General features: G+C 36.1%; 1 protein-coding gene across 1 annotated transcript in view; it reads right to left on the bottom strand.

Moving 5' to 3' along the window:
- The window catches only part of LOC121382968 (golgin subfamily A member 6-like protein 2), a 48,775-nt gene extending 37,027 nt beyond the window's left edge, over positions 1-11,748 (bottom strand). The window contains exons 1-3 of the mRNA XM_041512664.1: positions 11,394-11,748; positions 3,598-3,820; positions 3,069-3,093 (exon numbers count right to left, since the gene is read on the bottom strand). Coding sequence (XP_041368598.1) covers positions 3,069-3,093; positions 3,598-3,820; positions 11,394-11,422 — 277 coding nt within the window. The 5' untranslated portion in view covers positions 11,423-11,748. The remainder of the gene's footprint in view (positions 1-3,068; positions 3,094-3,597; positions 3,821-11,393) is intronic.
- Positions 11,749-12,702: the final 954 nt, after the last annotated feature.

Here is a 12,702-nt window from a genome sequence, read left to right as displayed (position 1 = left end):
TCATCAACGTCAATGTCAACTGTGGGCACAACACCACTTGTGATGGACTCGGAGGGAATGGAATAGAGTTGTGTTTAGCAATGAATCAAGATTCACACTGCGATTTGCCGATGGCAGGCAGAGGATTTGGAGACAACGTGTTGAATGTCATGTTCCATGTTGTGTCAGTGAAGTTGACAGATTCGGAGGCGGAAGTGTAATGGTTTGGGGTGCTTTCTGTGGAAATGGAAGTTCTTGACTTCTTGTCATCCGTGGCAACCTCAACGCTGCTGCATACCGTGACCAGGTGCTGGCCCAGGAACTTGTGCCCTTCATGGCAGCTCATGGTCCAGGCCTGATCTTTCAGCATGACAATGCCAGACCCCATCTTAACAAGGGATTACCTAAGAAACACGGGCATCAATGTCATAGATTGGCCTTCAGGGTCGCCCAACTTGAATCCCATCAAGCATGTTTGGAATGTGCTGGAATGACCACTGCACACTCTCAGGAACCCTCCACAGACTTTGCAGGAACTTGGTACCTCATTAGTGGAACAATGGCACCGTAATGCAGTCTTTACATGCATCAGGCAGTCAATGAAGAGGCGCTGCCTTGCAGTTGTGGGTATACATGGAGGGCATATACGCGCTACTGGACAGGTGATTTTATCAGATGACCCTGCTTGTGAATTACCATTTTGATTGTGGTTTTGACGAAAGAAAGAAGTGTTTTATTTAACGACGAACTCAACACATTTTATTTACGGTTATATGGCGTCAGACATATGGTTCAGGACCACACAGATTTTGAGAGGAAACCCGCTGTCGCCACTACATAGGCTACTCTTCCGACTGGCAGCAAGGGATCTTTTATTTGCGCTTCCCACAGGGTGGGATAGATCAAACCATGGCCTTTGTTGAACCAGTTATGGATCACTGGTCGGTGCAAGTGGTTTACACCTACCCATTGAGCCTTGCGGAGCACTCACTCAGGGTTTGGAGTCGGTATCTGGATTAAAAATCCCATGCCTCGACTGGGATCCGAACCCAGTACCTACCAGCCTGTAGACCGATGGTCTGCCACGACGCCACCGAGGCCGGTTGGTTTTGACGAATGCTGTGGGTGCATCGAACAGATTTTTGACTCAACATTCTTTGGATGTCATACAATAATAAAAAAAACCTTATTTAACATGTTCTTCTGTCATATTTGCTAATTAGTCAAGATGAAACTGTTGTGAAGTTTTTAATTTGACTCAGTATATAGAATTGTGTTATGCAGTACAGTGTAAGTATCTAGTGTTAGGAATCTGTTTGATAAATCAGATCCAGGCTTGAAGCTGCTGTTCACTGTATTGACCATCACAAAGCTGAATATGGGAAACATAATTCAGTTTTAATTTGCTGATAACTTAATCAGAAAAATGTGTCATTTGTAGATGGACCATCATTTGTGCTCTTTAGCTAAATGAAGTTTAGGCTATTTTAAAGCACAAGATCAATGGTGATTACAAATATTCACATTCTGCTAAATTGGATCTTAAAGCTGTATCTACTTGATGCCAATATTTTTGGTATGTAACTGTGAAATAATAAAAGAAAATCATTTCATGTTATCCATTTAAAAAAAACATTCAGCATATAATGTGAAAATTTAACATTCTGATGTACCATATATTTCTGGATATAATGTGAAGGGGGACATATTTTCCAGGAGCAAATATAATATGACACAAGATCTAATCATTTATAATAGTTTTAAGGGTTTTTTCTAGCCAATAATTATATATTTATAGACAAATACCAATATTCCTTATAGTAAGAGAGAAGAACAAATAAATGACAGTAAAAGTTCTAAAAAATAAATAAAGAGTTTGTTTTGTTTAATGACACCACTAGAGCACACTGATTTATTAATTATCGGCTACTGGATGCGAGCACTTTATCCCCACCCCGTAAAAGATTTTCTAGCAGATGAAAATATTAAATAGATAAAATTTTATTTTTTATTTTTTATTTTCAGGACATTGGAAATACCACATATCAAGACAAAAAAATATTAGTGTGTTTATCCTTAATGTAGGCTGGGATGAAAAATTTAGGATTTATTTTATTAGAAGCAGAAGTGGAAACCACCCACCGTTACCAAATTTAATAGAATAACAATTTTTCTACAGAATTAAATGTTTCACCTGCCATAAAGTTATTTTATTACCCATATGGTTACAAATATCTAGGTACATATCAAAGCGATACGTCCCACTAGAATGCCAAGTGGGACGTATCGCTAAAGCTCGTAACAATTGAAAATTATTTCACTCAGGACATAAACATGATACGAAATGGAAGCTCGTTTATTATCCTATAATTATGTCACTCATAGCTGCATCCATGAGTTCATCTAAATGCATGTTCAGACAAAACAATTTTAAAAATTAAACAGTTAAACAAAATTAGATTAAAAAAAAAAAAAATCTTAAATCTAAAACAAAAATTAACATGCACTGGGATGACTATTTATTGATGTAACAATAAACCAAATGTCAACGATTTAGGTTTTACAGTTTGTGAGAAATGGACATAAACAAGAAAAGGGGCGGGACGTAGTCCAGTGGTAAAGCACTCGCTTGATGCGCGATCGGTTTAGGATCGATTGTCGTTGGTGACCCCATTGGGCTATTTCTCTTTCCAGTGCACCACAACTGGTATATCAAAGGCCGTGGTATGCAGTATCCTGTCTGTGGGATGGTGCATATAAAAGATCCCTTGCTGCTAATTGAAAAAGAGTAGCCCATGAAGTGGCGACAGCGGGTTTCCTCTCTATATATATCTGTGTGGTCCGTAACCATATGTTTGACACCATATAGTAGAAAATAAAATGTAATAATAATAAAATGTAACATGTATCGAGATGAATATACATGCATGTAGGTGCAACTACAAAGCAGGTTTCGTTGATCTAAGACTTACAGTTTTGTGAGAAATGGAACTAACACAAACATTTAACATCACTATCCTCCAAAAAGTACTACCTAGATATCTCGCCTTTTGACTTGTTCAAGGCGAGAGTAAAAATAAAATACTCACTGTCTCCAGCTTCTTGACCAGTTTTCTAAGCAGGAAAGAGAAGAAATTCACAATTACTTATTATTATTATTATCTCAAGGTGAAAGAATTAGTTATCTCAAGGTGAAAGAATTAGTTATCTAAGGTGAAAAAGAAAGTAAAACAAATCACAATTACATAATACTGTTTCCTCAAGGTGAAAGAAAACCGAAAAAATCTACAATTAGCATCACTTATTATTATCTCACGGTCAAAGAATTATTAATATCTCAAGGTAAAAGACAAAAAGCAGAAATTCACAATTACTTATTATTGTTCTCCCAAAGTGAATTTACACAAGCTAATTTCTTTTTAAGTTTGATGCTGAAACTACATGCATATTGCTTACAATTAAAAACAAAAAGAAACATGGTACTATACGATTTCCTTCTTCATATTCACTCTGAAGTCAGCATATATGTACTTGTACTAAAAGTGAGTACTAGTAAAATGCTCCACTAGGGTACAGAGAACCTTAATACGGCTCTGGGACTCTATTTTGTGAATTTACCATGGCTGTTTTCTTGGCTCTATCCCGCGATTTGCTCCGCGCTCTTTCTTCGGACCTGTCATGGATTCTGTGTCGAACTCGATCCTCTGTCCTGCAGATCCTTCTGCATCCTGGTCTGTTAAAGGCATCATTGTTTATTTTCACACATGGTCCTTGAATTCGTCCAAACTGTTCATCAGGGTCAATTAAAAGACTGCCAGGAGACTTGGGACGAAGAGGCATCCTTAACAAAATAAAAATAACAACAAAGTAATCAAACCTGATTTTTGCGTAACCAACATTTCATAATGATCCGAATTTCTTTTGTGTAACTCATAAATTAAATTACACTGTGTTGATTTTTAAATATTTAGAGAAAAAAATATTAGAGACAGAAAATAAATACAACTTAAACAACATATGATGACAAACAAGCAAATAAGTACTAAGCTAATTTGAAGACTGCTCGTCGTTTCTAGAGACGGAAATGTTCTCAATTTTGGAGTGAAAATAAATGCTTATATAATGTATGTTCGCAGTGGTGTATGTTGTTAGTGCCAACGAGAACATGTTCTATTGGCAATCTTCATTTGAAGTTGGGCAATTTAACATGGGTTTCAATGGCAGGTGACATCTGTGTAGTGAGACCTAAATGTTACTTGCATTTGGCTACAGATTTTCTGATCAAATTCGCCAAATTGCTGTTAAGTTTTGGCGTCCAGGTTAAAGCCTAGGTAATAGTGTTTGACAATTGTCAGGTTCACAATAAATCAATGTTTAGTCCAACTGTTTTGCAATCCTTGTCAAGGCAAAAGGTAGCTTAGTGGGTGCGTGACATAGCCCAGTGGTAAAGAGCTCATTTAATGTGCAGTCAGTCTAGGAATGATCCGCATCAGGGCAATTCCATATTGGAGAGGACTTGATGCCAAAAAACAATCTTCAGAATTCAATGAAATAAATGATTGAAATCTATAGATTAATTAACCAATTTATCTAACAACAATAGTTTTCCCTGAAACAAGTTTTCTTTTTGTACTACACGCCAATGGCAAACATTTCATATTTTAAGGTTAAAAGTTGTCAAAAATATGAGTAAATTAGCCCTATCTATATTCCCTGAATGTAAAGCAATATTCTGCATATTTCATTAGATTTGTAATGTCACTACCTTGACTTTCAAACACCAAATAGTTAGAAACAGTCAACAAAAAGCATAGAGACTGAAATATAATTCATGGAAAAATAATTTGTCACTGTAACTTGAGTCAAAAGAAGTAAAAACATTTTGTGTAGAAAAAAAAATCTGAGGGTACTCCGACATGTCATTCATAATTTTCTTGCTACTTGCCAAGGCAAACCTTAAAAACATCCCATCAGTCCTTAATATTATATAAATATAGCATGAGAGTGGAATGAAATTGGTAACGTTAGTCACATGTAACATCAGTCACGAGAAAACAGGAGCTGTAACGTCAGTCACGTTTCAACCAGTGAGCTATAACTAGGTCTTACTGAATTCTTTCTACATTATCTTTAACCCTTTCCCTAGATTTCCTCACATTTTAACTTAAACTTAGTAAAAAACATACACTATTGGTTCAAACAATGAGTAAACAAACTGAAAAAATAAAAACTTCTACAAAGATAGCTACAAGTCGCCATTCAAACTGTTTCTTCTTCTCCAGTTGAGGATAAACTATTGGGCAATAGATTGACACACCCCCCCCCCCCCCCCATAGGAGGCCTATTGTATTTCTGCAGGAGAAGCATAACATTCTTATCCACTGGAACTACTTTGCAACTCTCCATGGGAAAGGTCCAGTGGATGGGATTGGTGGTGCCGTAAAGAGGCACGTTTGGAACAAGGTTAAGACCAGGATACACACTGTGGTGAATAATGCTCCTTCCTTCGTCGAGGCAGCAAAGGATATGCCAAGCATAGTAGTTACAGAAGTGTTGACAACAGACACTGAATGGCGTAATAATTCCCTCAAGTTGAATGAGGTGTTTGCTGATGTCCTGGTCAACAAAGGCATAGCTCGGTTCCACCATCTCCGTGTTAAACAGGGCAAGTTTGAGACATTCACTCTGACTAGTGATGTTGCCGATTCTTCCGACAATACGGATATGATCGAAATACCTGCTCAACATGCTGAAGTGATGGAGGCACCAATTGCAATAGATGATTGGTGGGCTGTTGAATACGATGGTGAACTTTTCCCTGTAGTAGTCAAGAATATTCAGAACAATAACTTTGAGGTCTCTGTTATGGAAAAAGTTAGTGCCTCGTGGCAATGGCCATCCAAGGAGGATAACATTTTCTATCACAAGTATCAAATGAAGAAAAAGCTGCAACCTGCAATCATGATCAATGCCAGAAATCACTGGAGTGCCACTTTCCTTGATTTTGATTAATTGGTGGATGAGTGGTGCATATCATTCGCTTAGTGAGCATTGTAACTTTGAAAATGTTTTTAATATTGTTTTAACTCAACACTGGAACTAATGCAAGACTCTAATATGTCTAATGGCATGCCTCTGTTATGAATGAACTGTGGAATACTTACATATATCGAAATTGGTAACACTTTTCCAGTTACTGAATTAATATTCATGCGTAATGAGAAACTGTAACGTCAGTCACACACTGTCAAGTGACTATTCTGTAATTATTGCACTTGTGTTTTCAACTTTTTTGTCATGTTTAACTTTCAGTGTTAAATTGTCTTGTTCCCCAGGATGAAAACTAATGTGTACCATGTTTTAAGTGAAGCTTATAACCATGTTTTAAGTGAAGCTCCGTTTTGAAATTTTCATACCACCATCAGTGGTGCATCTGTAATGAAACTTGCAGCTACCACAAACAAGACAAACCTACTTATTACCTCTAATTTGTTGTAAAAGATGTATGTAATTGAAATGGTGGGCATTTCACCTCATTATATTAGTACAAATCCAATTATAAAACATTGAAGCGTTCTGGACAAACTGTAACATCAGTCACGTAATGTCAGTCACGCACAATTATGTAATCATTCTTTTAATGTTGTGGTTTTCCAATTTAGTAATGGTTTCTAGAAATGTAGTTTCATATTGCCATGTTACTTATGATAGAAACATTTGTTAACATTTTAAGGTTTGAAGACAAATTTAAAATAAAGCTGACGTAATTTTTTATGTCTTTTTCGTGTAACGTCAGTCATGCGACGAATATTTTGTATCCCCATACAGCGATACAAAAGAATATGAAAAAAATGTTAATGTCACCAAGTAGACTTGGACCCCAGTATGCTTGATGCAAAATATAAAGAACTAGGAGGTACAGGTTTAATAGCTACACCACTGAATATGACCTCCAACCTCTCTGAATGTAACGTCAGTCACGGTGGAATTGCCCATCAGTGGACCCATTAATTGGGCTATTTTTTGCTCCAACCAGTGCACCACGACTGGTATATCAAAGGTCATGATATGTGCTATCCTGTCTGTGGGATGATACATATATTTAAGATCCCTAGCTACTAATGGAATGAAAAGTAATCAAAGACTACATGTCAGAATTACCAAATGTTTGACATCCAGTAGCCGATCATTAATACATCAATGTGCTCTAGTGGTGTTGTTAAAGAAAAAACTTTTTTAATTCAGTGGACTTGGGGTGTTTAAAGGTCATTGTATGTACTGTCCAGTCTATGCAGGCCTTGTATTTAAAGGCTGGTAATTGAATGAATAAAAACAAATATCAGCAAATGCCAAAAAAAGAAAAAAAAAAGAAAATGTCATTATCTATCATTTCTTAAGTTAAGTGGTCAAATGCCTTGCCACTCTGTGCAGCCTTCAGAAGTCCAGAAGTCAGAAAAACACCATTAGTGAACTGTTTGGTACAGTTTCGTCATGCCACACCTCAGTGAAAATGACAGACGGTAAGTCATAGGGATGCTTGAAGGTTGCATAGTACCAAAGAAGAGAGTTCCGTGTCAAAGTTTGATGTGCACTGTCAACTATTTACAGAGTAAAACCAGCTGTGGGTGTGATTGGTAGTAAAATGCAGCATTGATTATTTGTGCAAATATCATTATCCATTGACAATAAATAAATACACTTTTATTTGTTATAGTTGTTATGCAGTATATACCAGAGGTTGAAACTAATGCGGGGTACACCCAAAAATGGAAGTGCAATTTGCAGCAAAAATGACCGTTGCTATTAAAAACATTAATTAAATCTCTTAAATGATACATGACACCCCCCCCCCCCCCCCCCCCCCCATTTAGATTAGATGTGAGGTGCCACACTTTCTATTGCTGTACTTCCTGGGTGTGTTGAAACGCTGCTTATATCAGTTTTATTAGTAAACGTTAACATTATCAGTAATAGGAATTGCTTTGGTCCATTAGAACCTGAATCTGGGACCTCGCAGCGTGACGTCGCACGTCAATTCAACATCCACAGAAACACCATATGGCACTTATGGCAACAGTATCAACAAAACAACCAGGTCAGGGACTGTCCCCGTAGCGGCTGACCATCCATGACAACCCCTAACCCTAACCCTTCCTCAGATCTGGAATGAAATTCCCAGGAACTTTCTCCAGCCTTTAGTTTCCTCAATGAGACGACGGTGCCAGGCCTGTATCAATGCTCAAGATGGACACACTCGCTACTGACTGTTGTGAATTTCGCTCTGGACCCGCTCTAGTGATGTGGCTCATTTGCATATGGCAGGTGCGCCCTTTTCATGGACTATTGTTTGTTTCCCTACCTTCTGACAATTCCCTTTCCATGTTATAACGTTTCATACACGGCAGTAAAAACTTATCATCAATTATCTTTGTCTTCTGTGTGTCACAATAACTTTTGCATTTTAGTATATAAGAACCATATATTTTTGGCAAGTATCTGTAAAGAGAGTTTTGTCAGCAGATGCTGTGACAATCATGTGACTTCAATAACCAGATAGCAGTACAGCTGAGAACAGAAAGAAATAGTTTTTGATATAAAGTTTTCTTTCAAATGAGTCTTTGAAAATTTATAGAAAAAAGGTATTAAGAAATGTGCTACGTTTATGAGTGGGTTAAGTTCAGTCTTGCTTTCTTTGCCTGTTTTATCTTTATTAATATTATGAAAATTCTGTGAATATGACAGACAAAGAGATTATTATATGAGCTTGTGTGTCATACTATTTTACAAAACGAGTGTCAGGATTATTGTGATTATTGCGATTCACACACAAGTGTAATAATTTCTTTATTATCCACATTATTCAAAATATTATTTTATGAACAACACTCTAAGACCATGTCAAACCGTTTCAAATGTAAATAAAAAAAGAGACAACGAAACAATATCATTTTCCGAAATGACGTCATTTTAATAAGCGTTTACACATATCTAAGAATGGGGACGCCGCATTATGTTATTCGTTGTGCACATGAAATCATTATGACAAATATGGGTCATACTGGTTATATTTGCTTGCATATCTTGAACAGTTCAAACTATGTGGATAATAAATATATTTACTTTCCCTATGCACAAGTCAATGACAGTGCTAAATTTTAGGGATTCTGGTTGCTTGCCGGGAGGGCAAGTATGGGTTCATATTGAGGTTGCCCCTCCAAAAATTTGGTTGCCCTGATTTCATCCATATTTTCAAAATAGAGTTATATTTATAATAAAACAGCAACCAACAGGTTTGGAATTAATGTGTTGTCACTGTAAAATGTAATATGTGTTGTCTGACTATAACATACATCACTTTTTAATATTTTAAAAGGTTTTGTATTAGAAATTTAAAATTTGGAAATGCCAATTTTTTTGGGAATGATAAAGACTAGAATAAAATTCAAAACATACAACTGATACACTTCAGTTCTTTTTTTCTTTTTCTTTTTTAAAGTCCAAATGTGACTTAAAAAAAGTAGAGATAACAGGTGGATGAATCCAAAATGGAGTCGGATAAAACACAGGACACTGGATCCAATCGAATGTGCTCTATGTTCCAATCGAACACACTGGAATGTTTCCTATTTGGAATGCTTCAGCCGATTACGTTTTTTTCCGATGTCTCACAGAATCGGCCGAGGAGTTCCGAGTGGCAAACAAACCCACGTGATTTTGACTGATTGACTGATGCTTTAGATAACCACAGTTTAAAAGCAATTGTGGGCAAGGAAACTGCACATTATTATGGGACACAACTCGCCGTTTGGTGTAAAAGTTAGTCGTCCGACAGGCAACTAGTATCATAGAATTAAGTTGCCTGACTGAATATTAGGTCGTCACAGACAACCAGACGACCGTGAAAATTGAGCGCTGAATGACATTAGAAATATTCAAATGTATGTACTGTTGCACACAAACGACGCAACCACCGAAACAGTTCCCTCAGCGAAAAAGGTGCACGGACAATACAAGTTATTTATTTTTGAGCAGATTGTTTTTTGAATTGCACACAAAAAAATAATGGGTCATTTTATTTCCAAAACACTTTTAATCGTCTTCTTATGTCAAACCATGAACTGAAATTATTTACACACACACAAAAAAACAATAGCCTAAAGTCCAAACCAAACTGTTAACAACCATGATAAATTACTCTCCTACCTTTCATTACAGTTAGATTTTCTCAAAATGTTGTCCAGACACAAAACATGAAGAAACCATTACAGTGACACAGATTCCACATACGAGATTGTAATGATGTCACCGATATCGACATCGCAGAGATTGCATAGGGCAAAATACATGCCTGCAGTTTTCTGCTGTCTATCATTTTGCTTGTTTATGAAATACTCTTCAAGAGGGGTGGTTCAATATGACGTAATCTAACAATGTCATGACATGCGCTACGGTACAACGCACTCATCATGACGTTAGATTAATTATGTCACATACTTAGGAGGCTTCCACCCCTCTTGAAGAGTATTGCACAAAAAAGCAAAAATAACAGACGGTGAAAAATTGCATGTATTTTGCCCTATGCAATTACAGAAAAAAGCTGATATCAGTGACATTGTTTTAGTCTCCTACGTGGAATGGTATTTTCACGATTTATGTTTGGACAAAAAGTGGAGAAAATATCACAGTAATTAAAGGTAGGAGAGTAATTTATTGTAGTTGTTAACAACTTGGTTCGGACTTTAAATAAAAAATTTAAAATGTTGTTGGAGGATGGGATAGATTGTTAAAGGGACAGACCCTAGTTTTTAAACACAAAGACATAATTTTCAACCCGTAAAAATGGACACTACATTTGGTTAACTTACAAACCTGAAATAAATTTGGATACAACAGAGTGAAACAAGAGTCTGTGGTGTTGAAATACTCTTAAAAATAGACTAAAATGCAACTCCGTAATCGTTACTTCTCAAGACACACATGCGTTTTTAAAAATATGAAAAATGTGTTTTGTGGTTTAGAAACACCATGATGACCTGAAACACTTCGGATGTATGGAAATAGTTACTCTAAACAATAAAATCTGAGTAATGTTTTATTTCAATGATCACAAACGGAAAATATGCCTTAGTGTTCAAAAACTAGGGTCTGTCCCTTTAAAAAAAAAGAAGAAGCTTTAATTAGTTTGTAAAAAATAGTTTTTATCCAAAATAAACAAGTATCTAGATCACCATATGCATCTTTATTATGTTTAACTTTGTTTTCTTTCTAATTAAACGTTAAAAAAATGGCGACAAGATTGCTCCTATTCCTAATGCTGTTTGACAATGCCATTGGCATTTTCACGGTAAATAAAAAGCCTGTTGGCCGTAATTTTTACAACACCGCCACTTAAAAACATACGTAGATACACTTACTTAATTTGCTGCTTTTTAGTTTTATTCATTTTCCCTGTTTCCGATATTTTTTCCTTTTCACGGCCTTGACAACGCTGTGTAGAAAAAGTGCAACAACAATGGTTGAAGTTCTAACGTCACAGGGGACAGTCTAATCCGCGTACCTGAACTCTGAGTTTTAGACGTGACTTCTTGATTAAAATAATATTTGAACATTGGCTATAAAAACTTTGGATCGACGAGTTATAAAACACTACAACATATATGATACACGCATATAACATCTCACATATACATACTATTTAGTTTTATTTATATACTATGAACGACAAAATGAGCTGAAATCCGCAGTGGCGAAACAAAATCCGTGAATTAGACTTTCCCTTGTGACGTGTGTTGTTTATTGTTGTTACAAATGGTTAATAATTAATATGCTTGTTGTTGTTTTTGTGTTGTTGTTGTTGTTGTTTTTATGGGGGGGGGGGGTTTGGGTTTTTTTTTGGGGGGGGGGTTTGGGTTTGTTTTTTTTGGGGGGGGGCGTTTGTGGGTTTTTTAAATGCACTGTAGCAGCATCAATGTCTTTTTATATATTTATACATGTATTTATATGTGTGTGTGCATCCCCCACTCAGTTTGTGGCCCATGAAAATGTCTCCTTGACATACTAAAAATGTAGCGGGTTTGCTGTGATGACCAAGAGTCAGAAATAACAAACGTTTGACATTTAATAGCCGATGATTAAAGCGAAATACCCTAGTTTTTAAACACTAAGAAGTTTATATTTTTTTTTACTATTATAGCCATATTTGACAACTCAAATCATACTTTACTTAGATTTTATGGTTTAGATTATCACTTTCTGTACCTTCAGTGGTGTTTTTAATATCACAAAATGCATTTCTCATATATTTAAAAATGCACGTGCGTCTGAGAAGTAATAGTTATAGAGTCGAGTTTTAGAGGGCATTTCATCAATTCAAAATCAAAGAATCATGTTTCACTCAATTGTAACTTTATCCAAATGTGTTATAGGTTTATAGATTAACTAAACTTAAGTGTTAATTTTTACGGTGGTAAAGTGCAAATAAAAAAAGTGCTGCTCATGGGAAAATGTAGGAGTTTTTGTCTGAAAACAATACTAGTCTTAATTACAAAATGTTGTTAAAGTAAAATACTCTTCAGCTGCATAATCAGTTAGGGTGCTTCCAATCTCCTCCATGTTATCTGTCATGGAACAACGCTACTTTAAAAATCTAAGTTTACTTTGGAAAATACACTTAAAAGTCAATGTTGCCCACAGGATATTGGTCATCACCAGAATGTATAAGCC

Source organism: Gigantopelta aegis, chromosome 10 (assembly GCF_016097555.1).
Source record: "Gigantopelta aegis isolate Gae_Host chromosome 10, Gae_host_genome, whole genome shotgun sequence".
NCBI classification, from domain to species: Eukaryota; Metazoa; Mollusca; class Gastropoda; order Neomphalida; family Peltospiridae; genus Gigantopelta; species Gigantopelta aegis.
The sequence above is the reverse complement of the archived record's forward strand: the minus strand, read 5'-3'. Positions and strand labels throughout refer to the sequence as shown.